Below are 24,319 nucleotides of genomic sequence, written 5' to 3' on the forward strand. Positions count from 1 at the left end.
TAGAATAAAGGGGAGGTCATTTAAGACTGAGAAAAAACTTTTTCACCCAGAGAGTTGTGAATTTATGGAATTCCCTGCCACAGAGGGCACTGGAGGCCAAGTCATTCGATGGATTTAAGAGAGAGTTAGATAGAGCTCTAGGGGCTAGTGGAGTCAAGGGATATGGGGAGAAGGCAGGCACGGGTTATTGATAGGGGATGATCAGCCATGTTCGCAATGCATGGCGGTGCTGGCTCGAAGGGCCAAATGGCCTCCTCCTGCACCTATGTTTCTATATGTAGTATGCTTTCACTTACAGTGTACTAAGATATCTCAGCCTACTTTTCGCTCCCAATAAACAGAACAACCTTCTGATGGAAGAGAAATGCCCAAGATGAGATTTCACCCAGGGAATGACATTGGTCCCTCTTGCTTTCGGTTAAATTGTATATGTACTTAATTACAAATTCTCGCTTCCATCAGGCACACAAATTCAAGGAACTTTGGTGCAAGATCCCAGCAGAAATCTGCAGCTTTACCATGATAGCCTGCACATCACAGATGTTGAATGAAAATAAATTATTATTAGTAGTTTAAACACCAGGGGAACAATATAAGGTGAAGTGCAAGCAGTGTCTTCAGACAAGAATGTGTCAGAATGTTATTGAGGAAATGGCAGAAGATTTTGTTAACAAACTGATCAACACTGGTGTATTTAATCACAAACAATTTGCTATCCAGTAAGCATCAAGGTCAAACATCTCTTCTAGCTTCCTCCTCCATCCCCTTCTCCTCCCCCCCCCCCCCCCCCCCCCCCCCCCCCCCCCCCCCCCCCCCCCCCCCACACACTCCCATCAGTCTGAAGAAGGGTCCCTTGCAGTCAGAAACAGGCAAATTGATCATGGGGAACAAGGACATGGCAGGCCAATTGAATAACTACTTTGATTCTGTCTTCACTAACGAAGACGTAAATAATCTGCCGGAAATAGCAGGCGACCAGGGGTCAAATGAGATGGAGGAACTCAGTGAAATCCAGGTTAGCCGGGAAGTGGTGTTAGGTAAATTGAATACATTAAAGGCCAATAAATCCCCAGGGCCAGATATGTTGCATCCCAAAGTACTTAAGGAAGTAGCCCCAGAAATAGTGGATGCATTAGTGATAATTTTTCAAAACTCTTTAGATTCTGGAGTTGTTCCTGAGGATTGGAGGGTAGCTAATGTAACCCCACTTTTCAAAAAGGGAGGGAGAGAAAACGGGGAATTACAGACCAGTTAGTCTAACATCGGTCGTGGGGAAAATGCTAGAGTCAGTTATTAAAGATGGGATAGCAGCACATTTGGAAAGTGGTGAGTTCATTGGACAAAGTCAGCATGGATTTATGAAAGGTAAATCATGTCTGACGAATGTTATAGAATTTTTCGAGGATGTAACTAGTAGAGTGGATAAGGGAGAACCAGTGGATGTGTTATATCTGGACTTTTTTCAGAAAGCTTTCGACAAGGTCCCACATAAGAGATTAGTATGCAAACTTAAAGCACACGGTAATGGGGGGTCAGTATTGATAGAGTTCAGTATGTGGATAGAGAACTGGCTGGCAGACAGGAAGCAAAGAGTAGGAGTAAATGGGTCCTTTTCAGAATGGCAGGCAGTGACTATATTAATGATCTGGATGAGGGAATTGAATGCAACATCTCCAAGTTTGCGGATGACGCGAAGCTGCGGGGCAGTGTTAGCTGTGAGGAGGATGCTAGGAGGCTGCAAGGATGACTTGGATAGGTTGGGTGAGTGGGCAAATGCATGGCAAATGCAGATGCAGTATAATGTGGATAAATGTTATGTGAAGTAGACTATTATCTGATTGGTGGCCCATTAGGAAATGGGGAGATGCAACGAGACCTGGGTGTCATGGTACACCAGTCATTGAAAGTAGGCATGTAGGTGCAGCAGGCAGTAAAGAAAGCGAATGGTATATTAACATTCATAGCAAAATGATTTGAGTATAAGAGCAGGGAGGTTCTACTGCAGTTATACAGGGTCTTGGTGAGACCACACCTGGAATATTGCGTAGTTTTGGTCTCCTTATCTGAGGAAAGACATTCTTGCCATAGAAGGAGTACAGAGAAGGTTCACCAGACTGATTCCTGGGATGTCAGGACTTTCATATGAAGAAAAACTGGATAGACTCGGCTTGTACTCGCTAGAATTTTGAAGATTGAGGGGGGATCTTATAGAAACTTACAAAATTCTTAAGGGGTTGGACAGGCTAGATGCAGGAAGATTATTCCCGGTGTTGGAGAAGTCCAGAACAAGGGGTCACAGTTTAAGGATAAGGGGGAAGTCATTTAGGACCGAGGTGAGAAAATAATTTTTTACACAGAGAGTGGTGAATCTGTGGAATTCTCTACCACAGAAGGTAGTTGAGGCTAGTTCATTGGCTATATTTAAGAGGGAGTTAGATGTGGCCCTTGTGGCTAAAGGGATCAGGGGGTATGGAGAGAAGGCAGGTACAGGATACCGAGTTGGATGATCAGCCATGATCATATTGAATGGCGGTGCAGGCTCGAAGGGCCGAATGGCCTATTCCTGCTCCTATTTTCTATGTTTCTAACCCTCTACTAAACTTAAAATAACTTCCTTTCTCATTTTCCTAACCATTGACAAATGCATGGGCTGATATATTAACTGTTTATACTTCTAGCAGAAATGTCTCACTTGCTCAGAGTGCTTCTAGTACTTTCAGATTTCCAGCAGTTTTTTTTAATTTCCAAGTTATGGTCAAATTAGATAGGCGCCTTGTTTTTATAATAAATCACAGTAATTTATTTTTCACAATGCCTGCCTCAGATCCTACCTAGCACAAAGACCAACTTATTTTTATGCAGAAGATAACAGGACTGATATTTAATTAACAACTCATTTTTTTTCTATATCATAAGATTTCAAAACAGTGAAACGAGTCAAGGACAATCAATGACCCTTGGACAAATTGTAGCCTTTCATATAGGGCAGAAGGAAATTGACAATGCTTGAAAGCAAGGTCAATGGCAAAACAAATAGGACTTGAAACAAAATCCATGATAAACCCCACAAAACCAGTGTGCACATAACTTTACATTGAGTGGTAGAATTAAATGTGGAGCAGGTCCTGCTGCTAAATGCTGGATCAAACTTATTGGTAACCATTAGCTGTTCTCCAGCCCCAACAGATATTTAGTTATAAGATATTGGATTTGGAACTAATTCACAATAATTAGTTTGAACAAATTATTTTTTTCTTCTATTCTTCCAACTTCGATCCACCAGAAAATTTTAATTGTGTCTCACTGATAAGGAATATTTACAGCTAAATGCAAGATTATAAATTTAAAGGAAGCAAAATTTAGAAATTATTTCAAATTGATGCAGATTATTAGAGCCCCACACTTGACTTAAAAATACTCATACACACATGGATATCTTCCAGATTTTGAAATCTACCCTAATTGTTTCCTGGTTCCAAACTTAGTCATTGAAATAAATTGAATACAGTAGCAAGTTAAAATTGCGAATTGAAGCAAGTATCGCTTTCTTCAGCATCCTCACAATAAACTGTACGTCTGAAGCCGCAACCTTTAAATGGTTAAACATTTGCATTGCTCTTGTACTTCGAATTTCCTTATCTTCTTTTTGTCCCACCAAATCCTGTGAAAGAGAACCAAATATAATTTCTTTCATTTGTCAAGAATGATTAAGCATATTTTAATGCAATTACATTCTCAATATGTTACTCATTTTACAGATTTAGACAAAAGTTAAAGCACATTACATTCTACTCAAACACTCTTATCATTTTGAAGACCAGTAATCTGTTTAATGAATTATCTCAAAATGACATGAAAGATGGCTTAATATGCATTATTTATAGTATCCAAAAGCACAAATTCATCATTGCAAATTCAAAAGTTTGCATTATACGAATTTAGTATAGAGTAACACCACAACTTTGATAACATTGTCCTATGCTATGTGGTAAAAGTATACTATCAGCTATAGTTCACTGATACAGTCTTTAATCTGCAAATCACATTTGCGGGGATCAATCACACTCTGGAGACTTGAGTTTATATCTCAGTGCAATAAGGGATAGCTGTACTGTCAATGCAGTTCCTGGAATGAGGAATTTCCACCTGATTGCCCAGTTACAAGTAAAATAACCGATTGCAATATTTGACAAAAAAATTCACCATGTTAATACAATTTTTAATCTGGGACTAAACTAATTAACCCTCCGCGACTTTTCTTTCGAATCTTCTTAGTTTTCCCTCACCCCTTCTGTGTCCCGTTTATGATGCATTCACATAAAAGTGCTTTCTTTATAAAGTGAAGTGGACAACTCATTTAACGTGTGAGTGTTAAAACCTCAGCTTCAATTGCAAATTACTCTGCTTCGAGGTTCGTAGTATTTCAAGTGGACAAACCAATAACTGGAGTCCAAGTGAGAAAACATTTTGGTCACAACAGAGAAAATCATAAAGTAATAAAACGACAGTGAAAAACCTTTGGAAAAACTATGTACCTGACACTGTTCTGCTTCCTGTTCCTTCAGGTTTCCAATTAGTCTCCTGCCTTTGTTGTGTGTAAGGTGCAGGATTGTCCCTGTGGAATGGATGATATGAATTGCTTGGCTGAGATCTAAGAAAAAAATCAACATTATTAATGATTACCGACAGTGTGCTCTGTGATGTCTTCTGTAAGACCCTGTTGTGACTAGCACAATGAATACACACCCAACATCTTGTAAGAAGGATTTAATCTACAATCAACTGAAACTTCCAGAAGGTCACTTGACCTCAGTCACGAGGCACAGGCACATTTGCCAGATTCTGCTCTTGGCCTCAAGGGGCGCTGGCATTTACATTACATACATCACACCCCCATAATGTTTGGGACAAAGACCCATCATTTATTTATTTGTCTCTGTACTCCACAATTTGAGATTTGTAATAGAAATAACATGGTTAAAGTGCCCATTGTCATTTTAAAGGGTAATTTTATACATTTTGGTTTCACCATGTAGAAATTACATCTGTGTTTATACATAGTCCCCCCCCCCCCTCCACCCCCCCATTTCAGCTCACTTGCCAAGTTCCATGATTGATTCAATATAGTCACCTATATGTGTAAGGTGCAGGATTCCCCCTGTAGAATGGATGATATGAATTGCTTGGCTGAGATCTAAGAAAGAAAAAATCAACATTATTACTGCATCCGCTGCTCTAGATGTCAGCTGATCTACATCAGTGAGACCAAGCGGAGGTTGGGCGATCGTTTCGCCGAACACCTCCGCTCGGTCTGCAAGAACCTACCTGACCTCCCGGTGGCTCAGCACTTCAACTGCCCCTCCCACTCCGAATCCGACCTCTCTGTCCTGGGTCTCCTCCATGGCCAGAGCGAGCAACACCGGAAATTGGAGGAACAGCACCTTATATTCCGCTTGGGGAGTCTGCAGCCTGCGAGCTTGAATATTGAACTCTCACAATTTTGTTAGCCCCTGCTGTCTCCTCCCCTTCCTTAGCCCTCAGGCTGTCTCCTCGCATCCCCCAGCCCTCGGGCTCCTCCTTCCTTCTCCCCCGCCACCCCCTATCAGTCTGAAGAAGGGTTTCGGCCTGAAACGTTGCCTAGTTCCTTCGCTCCATAGATGCTGCTGCACCCGCAGAGTTTCTCCAGCTTTTTTGTGTACCCTTCGATTTTCCAGCATCTGCAGTTCCTTCTTAAACACTTAGTCACCTACTTCCATGACTCATCTTCTAAGTGGGCAGAGTAAATGAGGTACTATGTACATTCAAAAGTATGGTATAGGTCTGATCAGGTAATAATAATACAGTAACAAGTATTTTACAAGAAAAAGAAAATCAAAGTATACTTTCATTTCCTTTATTTCTTTTAAATTACAAAATCCTAGACCAGAAGGGATATATTATGTATCCATTTTTCCACTCTTGATGTTGTTACTGTGTCTACCTTCAAAGGTGTCAAACAAATCAATTCAATTCTTTATCAACTTACCTTGCTGTGACTGGGCACAACAGAGATTGATGATTGAAGATTCAAGAGGAAAAGACCTATGCTATGGCCATGTCATGGTAATTTCCGGTCCTTCACAGAAAACATACTTGCATCAATTTGTAGTGTGCATGGTTAAGCATATATGTTACCATGGTCCAGGATTTATTTACACAGGTTGATCATATCATACGCTGAATAATCCAACTACATTTTTGTTTGGAAGTAGAAAGAAATAATAGAAATTGCATTCATTGCAACGTGTAAAAAGAGTTGAGATACTGTATTATAATTTTGCTGCATATCATTGTGGTATATATCATAACTTCATTGGTGAATATGTTTAGTTTGTGGCTTTATTTCAAGCAGAAATATTATGTGAATGCTTCATTGAGCATAATTCCGATTGGTAACTACGCACTTTGTCCGGCACATTATTGCACGCTTCATGCAAGCCGCCTTAAATGACCACCTAAACTGTCATTCAGCAACGTAAAAAGCTGCCTAGGTTGCCCGGCTGGCAACAGTGAAAAAAAGTTAAGTAAGAGCCCTACCTCTCTGCTCATGTTCAAACAAATGTCTCAAAACTCATTGGCCGGCAGTTCATTCTACAGCAAGCCAATGATCCCAAACATACTGCTAAAGCAACAAAGGAGTTTTTCAAAGTTAAAAAATGGTCAATTATTAAAAGGTCCCACTTACGTGTCCTTGGCACACAAATTACGCGACCTCGTGGTCACGTTGAGGCGCACGGCCATCGTATGGCTGCGCGGGGCCGGTTACACTGAGAATCGCGGAGGGGTGTGTAGTTGTGCGCGATTGTGCTCCGAAATTTATGTAGCAAACTAAATCTTCGCGCGCCAACGGCCTGTCGCAGAACTGACGGCCAAAGTGGGACAGGCCCAAGACCCTGGTGCGACGCAACGTCTCACCTCTAAAAGCAGCAGAAGCAGGCAAATGATCGCCAAGCTGGGCCTGGGGCTCACGGCCATTTCAGTCCGGTTCCGCCCCCACTTCTACTCCCAGAGCGGGGCCAAGTAAATTGAAGACAGACACAAAATGCTGGAGTAACTCAGCGGGACCAGCAGCATCTCTGGAGAGAAGCAATGGGTGACGTTTCGGGTCAAGACCCTCCTTTCAGGCTGAAGAAGGGTCTCGACCCGAAACATCACTCATTCCTTCTCTCCAGAGATGCTGCCGGTCCCGCTGAGTTAGCCGGCATTTTGCGTCCATCTTCAAATGACTTGTCGCGCTCCAGATTGCTGTGCGTACACATGAAATCGCGCGCGATCTTCGCGGGGCCCATCACGGCTTAACGTGACCACGAGGTCGCGTAATTTGCGTGCCAAGGACACGTAAGTGGGACAGGCCCTTAAGTGATGGCTGCAATACAAGCCTGGCAGAGCATCACCAGAGAAGACACCCAGCAACTGGTGATGCAGAATTCAAGCAGTCATAACAGGCAAAGGATATGCACCAAAATACTAATCATGACTACTTTCATTTACATGACATTGCTGAGGAAATATTATATAAATAGAACCGCTCGGATAGTGACTTTTATATAAGCTAGATAATTTGTAAAAGAAAAGCTTAAGGTTTTCCAAACGAAATAAAGTACAAAGAGACACATACACACAGGGAAAGATGAATCAAAACATGGAGGCCTGAACCTGAACCTGCTTAGCTTAGTTTATTGCTTTGAGGCTGGAGAAAATTGTATTTCGTATGATTGTGTTGGAGAATGGATAGCTGAATAGGGGCCTCTTCTTAGGCCAGAGGTCAACTGCTCTTTTCTCTATGACACATTCTTAAACTGCGAGGTTTATGCCGAGTTGAGACAGAATTCATGGCTTAGAGATAGTTAGCCTTGCTATGTTGAATTAGGATGTATGTGAAGAGGAGTAGTTGCTTGGAGAAGATATTTTGATTGATGTAATGGTCTGAGTTGTGAATTTACGCTTTGTTCTGTAATTTTTGTAAAAGGCCTTGTAGAGAGATTGGAAATACAGCTCCCAGAAATAAGAGGAAAAGGGGCTGCAGATTAGAATTAAGTTTCTCCTGGCACCAAACACTTAGTTTGACGCAAGTTGACAGATTTACGACCCATGTATGCTTGGTTGGGAGGTGTATGGGTTTTGAACTTAGAAACTGTAATTCAGCAAACTTATATAATTAATGTTTTAAATACATATGTAATAGTGAAATTGTAGTAAAACAAATTATGAAATGTATTGTCTTAGTAGGAATGTAAACATTAGACTTATAGAAATTGTTTAGATTTATAGAAATATCTTTCTTCTTGGTATGGGAAGTGTGTATGACGTGTGATTATTGTATTACACATGTACCTTATATTTTGAGGAGTGGTCTTTGATAATTGGGCCTACTGCGGTTTTGCTGTGTTGAAATAAAATAATTCTAAAAGCAGTTATACCACAGGCAAACAAAGGTTGTAATGAGGCCAGGGAAGGGGGATCATGTGACTGATGTTGTAAATCACCAGAAGGACTCAGATGATTGGTTACTAGCTTGTCATACCCTCTGTATCTGAAATGTCTGATACCTATATCAATGACATGAGTTCTATCAAAGTTACTCCTCTCTGGACCCTCCACCAGAGCATCATCTCTATGTTGGAAGGTTCAAGAGACTAGTCTCAGCTGAATAAATAATTGATTTCAACAGCAACAAGTGTATGAGTCAAGTTGACTTTAGATTGACAAAAGAACTCAGTTTAACATTGCTGAGTCCCAAACATTATGGTGCCCTGAAATGGTGGGACTATGTATAAACACTGCTGTTATTTCTACCTGGTGAAACCAAAATGTATAAAAATGGCCTTTATTAAAATATGTCCACTTTAAGCACATTTGATTTTTTCTATTCTAAATCTCAAATTGTGGAATACAGAGGGAAATAAACAAATGGCGGGTCTTTGTCCCAAACATTATGGAGGACACTGTAAATCATTACAATACAATAATACTTTATTAGCCAAGTATGTTTTGCAACATACGAGGAATTTCTTTTTCCAAGTCAGTCATACAAATAAAATGCAACAGAACACACAGAATACATTTTAACATAAACATCCACCACAGTGGCTCCTCCACATTCCTCACTGTGATGGAAGGTGAAAAGAAAGTTCAATTTCTTCCCTTCCTTGTCCACCAGCGGTCGGGGGCCTCGAGCATCCCGTTGATGGGACGATCTTATTCCCGAAGCCAGCGGCGGGCCTCCTCGTCGGGGCAATCACTCCTGCATCGGAGGGGAATCTCAGCTCCCCCCCGAACCGGGTGATTGTACCCCGGGTTGGGGCTGCTTGAACTTCATGCGACTTCCGATGCTCCCGACTTGGTTTCTCCCGAGACTGCGAGCCCTTGATGGTAAAATTTGCTGGCCACGGTTGGAGCGATCCCATGCGAGGAATTAGCCCCGATGGCAAGTCCACGCCCTGCAGTGGGGCTCAAAGTCAGTCCTGAGGGCCTCCAGCTCCATGATGTTAGGCTGCAGAGTGACCGGAGATACGACCCGAACAAAATCGCATCTCTGGCAAGGTATGAGTCTGAAAAAAAAGTTTGCCCCAACCCCCTCTCCCCCCCCCCCCCCCACATAAAACAAAGCAGAAAACATTAACACAAACCTTTCAAACACACTAAAAAAAAAAAAAAGCCCAAAAAAGACAAAAAACCAGACATACTGTTGGCGAGGCTGCCAATCATGCGGCGCCCCTGGTGACAGTAGACAAAATACAACTTGCTGCAACCATTGAAACTTATTTATGTTGGGAGTGTGGGAAAAACATTTCCAATCCCTTTGTTTCCAATATAATAACATTAAAGCCATGAAATTTCCCTTGCACTTTACAAAACTTGCAGAAGTAGAGACTGATAGTTGTTGCAACTGTTCTCCAGGATAAAAAACAAAGTTGTTCACCAAAATAACTGGCCTCAACTCAGTCAATCTATGAACACCCTGATTCTATTGTGAGCAATGGGGCAGTTTTATCCTGGCATAGAGTCAGATGTCCAAAAACGGAAACAGGCTTGTAAGTTTGTAACTGAGAATCCTGATTATTATATTCAAACACACAGGCAATTTCTTACCTAACAACCTGAAATGTCCAATATGCCTGGTCATGCAAGCATATCCTTCTCACCATTTTGGGGATTTAAGAGGGCAGTGCACACCTGAAAGTATGGTATGGAATGTAACATGTGGGAAGAAAGTCTACTAACTTTTTTAATTTTTTGGCCAACCAGGATACAACAGAAACCTTGTGAATGTGAACAATTTAGAATAAATGTAAATGCTTAAATGGGATGAACTGAACACTAACGAAACAGATAGTGAAACCACAGGATAGAGACACAAGCCTAGAAATGTAGACACAAGGAACTGTAGATTCAAGCATAGAAAGAGTGGAGATATACAGTCCATTGATTGTGAACAGGACTTTTATTCCTCTCAATGATGACAAAGAGGGTAAAACATTTTTTTTTTTAAATGTAGAACGTACTTTCATGTGTAAGGAAGAACTGCAGATGCTGGTTTAAATCGAAGAGACACAAAATGCTGCAATAACTAAGTGGGCGAGGCAGCATCTCTAGAGAGAAGGATGAGCAACGTTTCGGGTTGAGACCCTTCTTCAGACTGATATCAGGGGAGGGGGCAGGACAAAGATAGAATGTAGTCGGAGATAATAAGACTAGTGGGAGAACCGGGAAGAGGATGGAGAGTGAAAGCAAGGGCTATCTGAAGTTCTAGTGGGAGAACTGGGAAGGGGATGGATAACTTCATGGATAAAAACAAAATGGTTACACCTGTTAAATTAGGTCGAGAAATAACATACCTTCTGCTGCCAAGTAAGTACCCCAGGAAGCCACCGGCTCCCACTCCAGTCCAAAATCCTGGTCCTGAACTATGTCCTCCCGGTTGATGTCCTTTAGATCCTTGATTGGCATGGTTATTCGAAAATCCTGGTCCTGAACTATGTCCTTTCGCTTGATGGCCATTAGATCCCTGATTGGTATTGTCATTATGGCATTCATCTGCAGTGCTTCCTGAAAATAGATATAGGTGATTGAACCTAAAAGAGTAAAGTAATATTGGATTCACCCCAAACCTATGATAGATTGTGAAAATCTGACGTCAAGGAACCTTTAGCGATCAAAATGTTGACCATTAAATCAAATCAAAATCAAATTAAAACTGTTTAAGAAGGAACTGCAGATGCTGGAAAATCGAAGGTAGACAAAAAAGCTGGAGAAACTCAGCGGGTGCAGCAGCATCTATCGAGCGAAGGAAATAGGCAACGTTTCAGGCCAAAACCCTTCGACAAAAAAGCTGGGTTTCGGCCCGAAACATTGCCTATTTCCTTCGCTCCATAGATGCTGCTGCACCCGCTGTGTTTCTCCAGCTTTTTTGTCTACCTTCAAATTAAAACTGGGTGTTTTTCCAGAATACTGTGCAATTAAAACTATTCCAGGTGGAAACGTGTTTCGGGGCAAAAATGCTACATGAAATGTAAAGTAAATTAAAAATAATAATTATGAAATATATCATAGCGGCATGGTGGCGCAGCAGTAGAGTTGCTGCCTAACAGCGTCAGAGACCCGGGTTTGATCCCGACTACGGGTGCTAGACTGTATGTTCACTCTGTGACCTGCACGTGTTTCCTCAAGTTTCCTCCCACACTCAAAAGCCATATAGGTTTATTAACTTGGTATAATTGTAAATTGTCCCTAGTGCGTGTAGGATGACGCTGATGTGCGGAGAACACTAGTCGGTGTGGACTCGGTGGGCCAGAGGATGTTTCCTCGATGTATCTGATATCAAATCCACACCATACCTGCATAAACACAAATTATAAACATATAAACCTAACCTCAAATGCAAATTATACATTCAAGAATTTGAGAAATGCACAAGATGAAGTGTGATTAGATAGCGGTAGAATTGATTATTAGTACATAAATGTCCCACCCTCCCATATCCATTCAAGCCATCAAAAACGGAACCGTTCTTCGAGTAAAGGTGGCACAATGACACAGCAGTAGAGGTGCTGCCATACAGTGCCAGAGACCAGAGTTCGATCCCGACTATGGGTGCTGTCTGTACGTGGTTTGTATGGTCTCCCCGTGACGTGGGTTTTCTCCAGGTGCTCCTGTTTTCGCCCACATTCCAAAGACGTTCAGGTTTGTAGGCTTCTTCAAATTGTCCCTAGTATGCAGGATAGGACTGGTATATGGGGAACTTGTTCAACTTGGTTGGCTGAAGGGCGTTTCCATGCAGTATCTATATGGTAAACTAAATACAAGCTACAATGTGGCAATTACATGAGACATTAATAGACTGCATCACACTTGACAGAATGGAACATTTAATGAGACATTGGAAGAGGAGAGGAGCAAAGCGGTAGTAATAAGAGTGTATGCGTGTGTTTATGCGTGCGCATATGAGCAGTGTGAGAGTGCATGTGTAGAAAAACTTTTTATTGGATAGACCTACAAGATGCTGGATTATCATGGAAGGTGAAACGTTTTATACCTTTGTTAAATATTAATGTTCTGCAGAGGGATGCAAACAAAATGTACAGCAGGATTTAACTGGAGAAAACACTAGAACATAAGTATGGCAAAGGGATAGGAAATTGAACTAATTGGCGACTTTTAATCAGTTAGCATTTGTTCAATATCTTCCCCTTCCACATTAAGACCACATTAATGGTTGTTCCTTCTCATGTCTGTTCTGTTCCATTATTTTAGTAGAGGACCTTAGTGCACTCACCCGTGTACTCCGGTTTAAAGCCAGGAGGTGGTGGACATTTTGAAGGACCTGCTTTATTGTTAACATCTTCGTCTTTTGGGGAAGACTGGTTATCATTTTGTTGGTTTCTCAAACATGTCCTATACACCAAATAAGCAAGACAAAATAGGAAGAGTAACAGCATTAAATCGGATGGATTGTTGACAATTGTGGGATCTTCCTGTTTCGGCGGTTGATGAACGTATCCGGGATTATCTTTTTTCTTCCGTATACCTTCCTTAGTAAGATCTATAACATATTCCAAGCCACAGGATCCCCTCAAAATGTAAGGATCTTCTGGATAATTGTAACCTTCACAACTGACTGTGACTGCTCCAAATCGATAAGCAATGTCCATATCCGCCTTGCATTCCCACTGTGTAGGAAAGGAAGAAATAAAATTCATTTTTTAAACACATATTAAGAGGTAATTAAAACAAGATACACAATACAGGCAGCATCTCTGGAGAATGCGGATATGTGATGTCTCAGTTCAGGACACTTCACACTGATTGTGGTGAGGGGTAGAAGAGAAAGATGGAAGAGGAGAGACAGCACAAAGCCTGATGATAGATAGGTCGATAGGTGAGGGGGGGGGGGGGGGGGGGGGACTTGATAGGCAGATGGTTGGACAAAGGCCAGAGATGAAAAGACAATCAGAGGGAGATAAGGATAGAAGCGGCCGAATTATGAACCCAGAGGAAGGAAGGCGGGTGGAAGGAGAGGTGGAAGATGCTGCCTGACCCACTGAGTTACTCTAGCACTTTATGCCTTTTTAGTAAACCATCATCTACAGTTCCTTGTGTCCAGTGTTAAAACGCATTTGTACTCCCTGGCTTTTGACCATGCCTGAGGCTTTGCTTCTGTTTGTGGTGTTTTTGATGTTTCTTTATTTTACATGTCTTTTCCTACTATTTCTTTTGATTGTTATTTTTGGTGTGTATTAACTTTTTTTGTCAATGATTAGTGATGTACAGAACTTTGTTGCAGCTATGTTTGTTTTTAAATTGCTCTATAAATAAAATTATTATTATTATTATTATTATTACATTCAACCTACCTGGCACTGATTCCACAACAGCAGTTAAGAGACAGTCGATCCCCTCTAACTCGGCTTTGTTACTAATAGCCAGACGTTCAATTGAATGTCGCACACTGTAATATACTCTTTCACATTGTTTGCACATCTAGCAACCTCAAAGCATGTACCTGTGCACAAAAGGCCCAATCATCTTTAAAGATTAGACTTAAAATTAAACCCTTTTAAGTACCACATGAAAATGCATTCAAACAAAATGCTAACGTGGCCATTTGTTTGTTTTCTCCTCTCTTGGATCTTCATTCCAGCCTTTGTAACCTCTCATACCTCAAGTACCCGATCTCGGGTATGAATTGCCCTTCACTACACCAAAATCAGGATTTCTGTCATTAAAAAAGACACAAGGTGCTGGAGTAACTCAGTGAGTCAGGCAACATCTCTGGAGAACATGGATATGTGATGTTTCAGGTCTTCTGTTCTCCAGAGATGCTGCCTGACCCACTGAATTGTTCCAGCACGTTGTGTCCTCTTTTTGACAACCAGCATCTGCATTTCTTACATCTAATTTCTCTGCCACAATTTGGTGAACAAAGTTATGCAGGGGATTGGTTTAGTGCCCTGAATAAACTCAGAACTCATATTTGCACTTTAATCTTCTCTCTATAAAGCAATGTAGAAAATAGCCTAGGTATGTTCTGTTCTCAAAAAAGCAATACAAATCTTGTACAACTAATTACCAATTCCTTAAATCACAGCAAGGTCATGGAAGGAGTCATCAATAGGAGTATTAAGTACCACTTACTCATCAACAAACTGTTCACAAATGCCCACTTTGGACTTTATCAGGACCTCTCTGTTCCAGATCCATCAGATATTTACTCTAATCATGGACTAGAATGCTAAATTCTAGTCCATGGGACAGAAGTTTAGGGGCAACATGAGGGGGAACTTCTTTACTCAGACAGTGGTAGCTGTGTGGAATGAGCTTCTAGTGGATGTGCTGGAGGCAGGTTCGATTTTATCATTTAAAAATAAATTGGATCGGTATATGGACGGGAAAGGAATGGAGAGGTATGGTCTGAGTGCAGGTAGATGGGACTAGGGGAGATTAAGTATTCGGCACAGACTAGAAGGGCCGAGATGGCCTCTTTCCGTGCTGTAATTTTGAATGGGTTGAATAAGTTAGGTCTTTATTCTCTGGAGCGCAGAAGGTTAAGGGGGGACCTGATAGAGGTCTTTAAAATGATGAGATGGATAGACAGAGTTGATGTGGACAAGCTTTTCCCTTTGAGAATAGGGAAGATTCAAACAAGAGGACATGACTTCAGAATTAAGGGACAGAAGTTTAGGGGTAATATGAGGGGGAACTTCTTTACTCAGAAAGTGGTAGCGGTGTGGAATGAGCTTCCAGTGGAAGTGGTGGAGGCAGGTTCACTGGTATCATTTAAAAATAAATTGGATAGGCATATGGATGAGAAGGGAATGGAGGGTTATGGTATGAGTGCAGGCAGGTGGGACTAAGGGGAAAAAAAAATTTGTTCGGCACGGACTTGTAGGGCCGAGATGGCCTGTTTCCGTGCTGTAATTGTTATATGGTTATATGGTTAATTGTTATATGGTTAAATTCTAGAGGTGAGATGTGAGTGACTACACTTGACATCAAGCCATCATCACTAATTTATCTCTAAACTAAACTAAAAATTACTAGAAGACCCAATCAAATTTCAGACAGAGGCTGAAACATATTTGCTCCAGAGAAATTACTAGAGAATCACAACTTCGAACTCGGGCAAGTCTAATCACCTATTGTTAACATTCAATGACATTATCATTGCCAAGTCCCAACTATAAACAGCAAAAAAAAGAGAGCAGCTGCAAGAACTCAGCAGGTCAGGAAGCATCTGTGGAGGGAAATGGACGGTTTAATACTTCAGGACAAGACCCTTCACGTGGACTGAAAGCAAGCAGGTGAGATAGTACAAAGGGGTGGGGGAGAGGGATGGAGCATGAACTGGCAAATTATAGGTGGATATAGGCGCGGAGTGATTGATTGCAGATAGAGACATGTGGAGAAGGAAAGGATGTAGCGACATAGTGAGCAATTATAAGTGGAGATAACAAAATACTGTAGATTCCTGAATCTGATAAGGAACGTGCAGAGTGAAATCAAATGCGGGAGAGATGGTACCAGATGAAAACAACAGAGGGGTAGGTAAGGGGTCGGTCAGCAGTAGAGGAGGGGCGATCCAATGTAGGAGTGTGTGGGAGATAGGGCTGGGGAAGAAACAGGGTGAAAGGGAGTATAGTATTGGGTATCGGAAGAAGTGGGTGTGTATAAGAACCAAGGTATATAGGAAGAGAGAGAAAGAGGCAGAGGGAGTACAGCTTACACCCCCTGTGCCTTCCACATGTCAAATCCTGGGGATCAGTATTGGTCAGAAACTCAACTGGGCCAGTCACAGACATACCGAAGATAAACAAGCAGATCGGGGCAGGGAGTGACTTACTTCGGAGCACCCCAAAGCTTTTCCACTATCAGAATTAAAATCAGAAGTGTGATGGGCAAATGCGACTTCAGCAACTACCATTATGACAAAGTAGCCCCACCATAAGCATTACTTCCCTCCTCTGCATAGCGCGCAGTGGTTGTAATGCATACAGTTGAAACCATTAGTCTGGCATTCTGGAGCCTGGTAACTCCCGTCGTCTGCCAATTTTCTCAATCTGTAGTTTAGATTTGTACTAATTAGCTATTATCATGCCAGGATCCCAAATTAACTACAGTCTGTACTAATCTGTGGCTCATTTGCCTACCTATGCAATTTTTGCAATCTGAGTTGACGGTGTTTTATACTTATTGAAACTTTGCTTTATGGACAGTTCTCAGAAACTTACAGCTTCCATTTTCCACAATTGTCCAATCGTACTTAGAAAGAACAGTTCTGCTCAGACGAAGATGATCTGGGGCTATTTCAGCAGTCTAACACCAGTCAGATTCCAAGAGTGCTGGAATTTTAATTTCTACTTGAGTTTGCCAATCTCATAGTATGTCTAAAATTTGTGAACTCTACCACGAAGAAGGATAAAGACTGCAGTAACACCACTACTGGCAGCTTCCCCTCCAAGTCACACACCATCCTGACTTGCAAATATACTGCCAGGCCTTTGTCATTCATGGATCCAAAACCAATATCACTCTGGTGCCTTTATCAGAAGGACTAAATTAGTTAAAGCTGGCAGCTCATAAGTAGCTCATCAATGACAATTAGTGATTACAATAAATATTGGTTTGCTAACAAAGCCCAATTCTGGAAATGTGAATAAAATTAAACTCCTAAATCATTCCTGTTTTATTCTATATTCCTTTCTATCAGTGGTCTTTACCTCTCAGCTCAAATTTGAATTTCAGAAATAGACTTTTTTTTTAATTAAACATTTATGTAATAATCTTTGGACGTTTACGTAACTATTCTACTTACTATTTTCAAAGTAAGCAGTTCCAAAACGACTAAATCGTGTTTATACCAACTATTTACATACCTGTACATCATAGCCATCCCATCCTTTATTGTAACACTGCACCACTTGTGGAATGAAGGAAGTGCAGCTAGCTGTGCCACCAACACACTGCAGCTGGGGCACAGGGCTTGATCTCCGACCATTTGTATATCGCCCAGAATACAGTGTCAGACTTTGGACTTCTCGAAGGAGGACTCGTTCTGGGGAAAAAGACAAACATTACAATTTAATTGAGAAATAAGAAACTGCAGATGCTGGAACCTTGAAATTAAATAAATCAAGTGCTGGAGGAACTCAGTAGGTTAGACAGCATCTGTGGAGGTAATAATAGATGACATTTTGGGTCAGGACCTTTCTTCAGACTGGGGTATGGGGGGGAGAAACCTGGAAAAGAGGTTGAAGTGGGACAAATAGAAACATATGTTTCTAAAGCTTACCAGGCTTTTTCTCACCTCTACTTCTCTTTTCTGGCTTTCTCCCCCTTATGTCAAAATGTCATCTGTCCATCCTCTCCACTGATGAACCATTGAGTTTCTCCAACACTTTGTTTATTATCATTTAATCTCTTTCAATTAATTGTTCATGACTGTTAAATTTTATGTAATTACCTTTAGATTTGAGATATTACAAAGTTGAATACAGGAATTGTGCTAGCTGATGGGGATCTTCATCTGTGCATATAGGTCAGTTAATGTATACCTGAGGAAATATCACACTCATTGTAAATGTCACATTATGTGACCATAATGTCCATGCAAGACCAGGATAATTAATGAAGCCTGCCTCGGTGAGGGAGATGTCAGGAAATTAACAAGGTTCAGAGTGAAGGCAGGACTCTTAACACAATTCAATTGCTACTAAAGTGTACTTCTGAAAATGCAACGGTGTAGATAAAAATGAATGAAAGACCGCTGGCAGCTGACTAATATTTGTTCCTTAGACAATGCCATTGAACCATACAGTACAGAAATAGAAACTTGGGCCACCGTGCCCATACTGAACCACAAATGCCTATCCACACTGATCCCGTATTCTCTGCCCTGGTGATTTATGCAACTTAAATCCGAATGAAATTGTCTCGTCCACCCAGTTAGGCTGGGCATTCCAGATTCCCGTAAACCTCTGAAAATTATTCTACTGATTCATCTCTAAACTGCGTTGCCCTAAACATGTTCCCTCAATTTCATATCCTCTACTATTAGGAAAAGTTTATTATTATATATCCGATCCATATTCTTCAATATTATATATTTTGTATAATAAGCCTCTTAGCCTCTGCTATTACAAGGTAAGCAAACCCAGTCTGTACAATCTTGTATGACATTTGCTTTGAGGATCTCACAGAAGCCTGTATGACCACTGACCTTTATGAACTAACACTGAAGTACAAGAAAAGCTAATGTGCACTCAGTTAAGTAAAAACATAAAATTCAATTGGCAGCAATAATGCATCAGGTTTAGTAATGCACTAGGTTCAAAACCCTTTGTCAGAAGCAGGAAAGATAGGAATTATGTTAGTTTAGTCACAGAAAAGGTGGAGATCTTTACCCTGTTAAGTCAGGCCACTGGCTCAGGCCAGCGAGACCCATGGCCCACACACTGTCAGATCCATGCCCATGTTCATGGTCATATATGGTCTGACACCCCATACCGAGCTGTGGATTCCAGTACAGTCAGACCCTTAACCCAGCTGAAATTTCTTCACAAAAAACAAGAGGTACAGAACGTTTTGATGGGGACGTTTCTGCACAAAGGGTGATTGCAGTCTGGAATGAGTTTCCTGAACAGGTCACATGCACAGAGTTATACAGCAAAGAAAGAGACCCTTCAGCCGAACTTGTCCATACCAATTAAACTGACAAACTATGCTAATCCCACATCCATGCCTGGTCCACATGGCTCCAAACCATTCCTATGTGTGTAACTGTAGTCACCACCACTTGTCCAATATACACAACATCCCACATGTGAAAGTATTGCTCCTCAGGTTTCCCCACTTTCATCTTTCCCCTCTCTCTTTAAACTATGTGTAATGGCAAATTTCCAACTTTTCCAGTGACCTCTTTTCCAGTTGCCATTACTACACAGGTAAGTAGGAGTGATTTTACGCAGACCTAATAGAACAGATCTTCCAGTTTAATCAGTTGTTTATTGAAGTAGTTATATAAACAAAGAGATGAATGTACCAGGTTTTCCTTATTCTGCATGCAAGTTGTGGCTGGCTGTTCTGGTGAGAACTGTATGTTCTCCCTCCCTGTGCCTGTAACTTCCTGTCCCCCATGCCCTTATACGCCACTCTGTGCATCTAATGACTGCCTCCAAGTACCCAAAATAATACTGCAATATATATCTCGACAAAATAATATAATATGCCAACAGTAGCTAGCCTAAACATAAATGGCTCCTACACTATGTCCAATCATTTTTAACACCCTAACCCTATGCAAAAGACATTAGTGCAAAACACAATTAGTAAAAAAAAACAAGTCCAGTTTAGCACATGAGGTAGACCGTAACTTCTGTACCTCCTGCACAATAATAGCAGCAAGAGGACATGGCCCAGATATTAGGAATCCTTGATGACAGATGCCACCTTCTTGAGGCAGTGTCACATGTACATGTCCATAGTGATACAGCGTGGAAACAGGCACTTCAGCCCATCTTGCCCCACAGACAACATGTACCAGCTACACTAGTCCCACCTGCCTACGTTTGGTCCACATCTCTCCAAACCTGTCCTATCCATGTACCTGTCTAACGTTTCATAAACATTGGGATAGTTCCAACCTCAACTACCTCCTCTGGCAGCTTGTTCCATACACCCATCACCCATGCTTTTGGTGGTGAGGCGGCTGTGCCCATGGTGGACCTGGGACCCAGACTCTTGCGTTCCTGTATGCTGGATTTGCCATTACCAGGCAATGACGCTTTCTGCAGTGCATCTGTGGAGGTTTGTTAAAGCCTTTGGTGAAATAATTAATCCCTTTAAACATCAAAAATATAGAGGCGCTGGCACACGTTCTATGCAATTACATCTATGTGCTAGGCCCAGGGTAGGTCATATGAGATGTTAAGTCCCAGGAATTTGAAGTTGCTAACTCTCTCTACCACTGACCCAGCAAATGTGGTGTGTGGCCTCCCGACATCCCGTTTCTGAAGCCAATGATTAGTTTCTTAGGTACACAAAAATGCTGGAGAAACTCAGCGGGTGCAGCAGCATTTATGGAGCAAAGGAAATAGGCGACGTTTCGGGCCGAAACCCTTCTTCAGACTGATTAGTTTCTTAGTTCTGTTGACTTTGAGTGAGAGGTTGTTGTTGCGCCACCACCCACGCAGGTGCTCCAACTTCCTCCGGTACGCTGATTCATCACTACCTGTGATTCAACCAACCACAGAGGTATCTGCCGTGAATTTATAGACAAGATTGTGGCTGTGCCTAGACACACAATTGTGGGTGAAGAGACAGTGTCGATTCGTAGGGGGCGCTGTAGTGGCAGCGCCTGTCAGCAGCGCGTTAGTCTTTTCAATTTTTTAGTATTTTTAGTATGTTTTAAAGTTTGTTTTAAAGTTTGTTTTAAAGTTTGTTTTAAAGTTTGTTTTAAAGTTTGTTTTAAAGTTTGTTTTAAAGTTTGTTTTAAAGTTTGTGTTTTAATGTTCCTTTGTGTGTCTTGTGTGGGGGGTGGTGTTGGGGGGTAAGGGGGAAACCGCTTTGGTCGCCTCCTCCACGGAGAGGCGACTTTTTCCAGGTCGCCTCCCCCGTGGCCTAACAACAATGATCGGCACGGCCCTTTCCGGAGACGCGCCCGGGGCTTCAGGGGCGGGCGCAGCGTGGACTCTCGGCGTGGAGCGGGCAAGCCCTCGCTGGGGCTCACTGGAGGGGAGCGCTTCGTTTCGCTGGCCCGCGGCAGCCTGAAGCCGCGGTCTGCAGAGCTCCAGATGGCGCGCCGTCCGCAGCCCGGGATCCGGTGGGGAAGAGCCGATCCTGGAGTTACCTTGACTTTGTCCCTTACCACCTGGACACCCGCAGCAACGGCTGTGGAGGGTGGAGGTCCCGACCACGGGGGAAAATGGAGGAGGACTGGCCAAGTTCTGTGCCTTCCACCACAGTGATGAATGCTGTGGTGGATGTTTGTGTTACATTTTTATTGTGGTTGTGTGTTCTTTATTATTGTACCGCTGCTGACAACCCAAATTCCACCGACCCTGGTTGTGTGGCAAATAAATTATATTCAATTCTATTCTATTCAGTAGAGCAGAGGGCTAAGCACACTGCCTTCAGATGCATTCTGTTGATGGTCAATAAAGAGTTGTTATTACTGATCCACACTGAATGAGCTCTGCCGATTGCAAAGAAAGGTACAGAGGCTCATACCTTGGAGTTTGGTGATGAATTTGGAGGGAACTATACTGTTATACATCATGCTCTGGGTAATGAACAACGGCCTGCCATGTGTACCTGTGTTCCAGGGCAGAGTGGAGAGCCAGTGCGATCACATCTGCTCTTGATCTTGTGGCAATAAAGAAACTGAAGCTGATCCAGGTCATTTCTGTGGCATATCTGATTTAGAGCTATAACCAAGCTCTGAAGCACTTGATCACGCTAGCTATAAGTGCTATAGGATGGTAAACATTTTGGCAGATCACCGTGCTCATCTTGGGCAACAGGACCTTTTTAAAGCTGGTGAGAACCTCAGAATATAGAAGCAAAGATTGAAGATGTCCTTGAATATTCCAGCCAGTTGGGCTGCACTGGTTTTTAGCACTTGGTTAGGTATACCCCAAAACCCAGATGCTTTGCGTAGATTCACCCTTTTGAAGGATGCTCTGACGTCAACCTGAGATTGAGATCCCAGGGTCATCAGGGGCTGTGGGGATTTGTGTAGGTATTTTATTGTTTTTCTTTATAAAGTGTGCTTACAAGGCATTGAAGCAGTGATGCATCGTTGCTGCTTATGCTGCCGAGTTTTACCTAGTAGGAGGTGATAGCACGGAAGTCATGCCACAGCAGTCGAGCATCCATCTATGACTACAGGTGGCCGAAAAAGACCCAGTCTATCCAACCTTTCCTTATAACTCAAACATTTGGTTCCTTGTATTTTTTGTACCCTTTCCAATATAATTACATTGTTCCTATAGCATGGGGAGTAGAACTGCATACACACCCTAAATGTGTTTAGTTTAGAGATACAGTGCGGAAACAGGCCCTTTGGCCCACCGAGTCCGCGCCAGCCAGCGATCCCCGCACACTAACACTATCCAACACACTAGAGACATTTTGCAATTATACCAAGCCAAACAACCTACAAGTCTATACATTTTTGGAGTGTGGGAGGAAACCGGGTATCATGGAGAAAACCCACGCAGGTCACAGGAGGAATGTACAAACTCCATACAGATGAGCAACCCTAGTCAGGATCGAACCCAGGATTCTGGCGCTGTACGGCAGCAACTACCCTGCTGTGCCAGTGTGCCAGCCCAGTGATACAGTGTGGAAACAGGCCCTTTGGCCCACCGATACCATGCCAACCAGTGATCCCCACACTTACACTATTCAACACACACTAGGGACAATTTACAAGCCAATTAACCCATAAACCTGTTCGTCTTTAGGGTCAATTAACCTATAAACCTGTTCGTCTTTAGGATTTTTACCAACATCTTGTATACCTGTAACACAACTTCCCAATTCAGATACACAATACACTGATTGATGAAGGAAGCATGCCAATCACCTTCAAAATCCTGTCGATCTGTGCTGCCACTTTTGTGGAACTATGTTCCTGCATCCCCAATTCTCACGCTTTCCCTACGGCCCTACTATTTACGGTGCAAATTCTGCATATAACTATTATCTGAATTAAACTCAATCTGCAATTCCATGTCCCATTGGATCTAGATCCGATTATAATCTTAGATAACTTTCTTTATTGTCCACGATACCATCAATATTTGTGTAATCCATTAATTCACCATCTACTTTCACATCCAAATTAAAGGAATTACAGATGCTGGTTTAGAAACCTAATGCTGAAGGAGCGGGACAGGCACAGCATCTCTGGAGAAGGAATGGATGACGTTTCGGATCGAGACCAAAGGTGAAACACAAATTCCCACGCAAAAGCCCCACCAGCTGACTCGCAGCGTCTGGAGTGAAGAGTGCAACAGGTGGAAAGAGACGGGGAGCGGGCGGGCGGGCAGCGCTCACCTGAGTCGATGAGGGCCTCCGCCGCCAGCCCGAGGCAGAGCCACAACAGCGGCCCCACGACGGCCATCTTCCCAACGACGCACTGACAGTGCCGCGCAGTGCGCATGCGCCGCCAACGGGAGACGGACAATGCGAAGACGTCACTTCCGTCCCGGTGCTGAATTGCGTCACTTCTGTCCCGGCGCTGGAGCCGGGGGGGGCGGGGCGTCAGTCGTCTAGTATCTTTGGTTGTCAGCAAAGATCTTATAGCAAAGCTATATTATCTTTGCTATAAGATCTTTGGTTGTCAGTTCAAGACAAAGATTATAGAGGAGCGTCCCTGAATTCTGATGGTGGAGACAGTCAAGAGTGTTTTATTGTCGTATGTCCCAGATAAAACAATGACATTCTTACTTGCAGGAAGATTCCTTCATCCCTTAGCCGGGTCTGTTGCTGAGGACTGCAGCCTGGGTTCTTAATGGTGTCCTGCCCTCAATTCTGGGTCCCAGCTGCGTGTAAGTGATTAGAGTAGCCCTGATCAGGAATCCGAAAAACAAATTGCACTGATAATTAGAAATGCAGCATCATCTATGTAAAAATAGTGAAATTCTTATAGCATTTCGTAGCAATGTTACACAATTTTGAGATTTAAAAAATCAAGTCTAATTTATCCCATCAGATAAAACATAAAAAGAAGTTTAATTTGACACCTAATTCACTTTCATATCTTCAGTATTAAAATAGT

The 24,319-nt window shown here is 42.3% G+C and overlaps 1 protein-coding gene across 2 annotated transcripts; it reads right to left on the reverse strand.

Moving 5' to 3' along the window:
* Positions 1–1,485: 1,485 nt before the first annotated feature.
* saraf (store-operated calcium entry-associated regulatory factor) lies at positions 1,486–23,728 on the reverse strand. Of its 2 annotated transcripts, XM_055632654.1 has the most exons (7): positions 23,596–23,728; positions 17,412–17,590; positions 12,815–13,208; positions 10,878–11,088; positions 5,132–5,194; positions 4,536–4,651; positions 1,486–3,661 (listed from the first exon to the last, which is right to left on the reverse strand). In XM_055632654.1, exons 1-7 carry the CDS (start codon positions 23,699–23,701, stop codon positions 3,636–3,638), a joined length of 1,095 nt encoding a protein of 364 aa, XP_055488629.1. In that variant the 5' UTR covers positions 23,702–23,728; the 3' UTR covers positions 1,486–3,635. The 2 variants fall into 2 exon arrangements, with proteins under 2 accessions (XP_055488629.1, XP_055488630.1); XM_055632655.1 differs by lacking the exon at positions 5,132–5,194.
* Between the last annotated feature and the right edge of the window lie 591 nt (positions 23,729–24,319).

This window comes from Leucoraja erinacea, chromosome 3, assembly GCF_028641065.1.
Source record: "Leucoraja erinacea ecotype New England chromosome 3, Leri_hhj_1, whole genome shotgun sequence".
NCBI classification, from domain to species: Eukaryota; Metazoa; Chordata; class Chondrichthyes; order Rajiformes; family Rajidae; genus Leucoraja; species Leucoraja erinaceus.

Excerpts from the sequence above, each read along its gene's own strand:
- saraf (XM_055632654.1), bottom strand. The coding sequence starts at position 23,701 with ATGCGCACTGCGCGGCACTGTCAGTGCGTCGTTGGGAAGATGGCCGTC. Across the intron at positions 13,209-17,411 it reads GGGATGGCTATGATGTACAG|TGGGAATGCAAGGCGGATAT; the intron begins GTATGTAAATAG and ends TTTCCTACACAG. Across the intron at positions 3,662-4,535 it reads AGGAAGCAGAACAGTGTCAG|GATTTGGTGGGACAAAAAGA; the intron begins GTACATAGTTTT and ends TCTCTTTCACAG.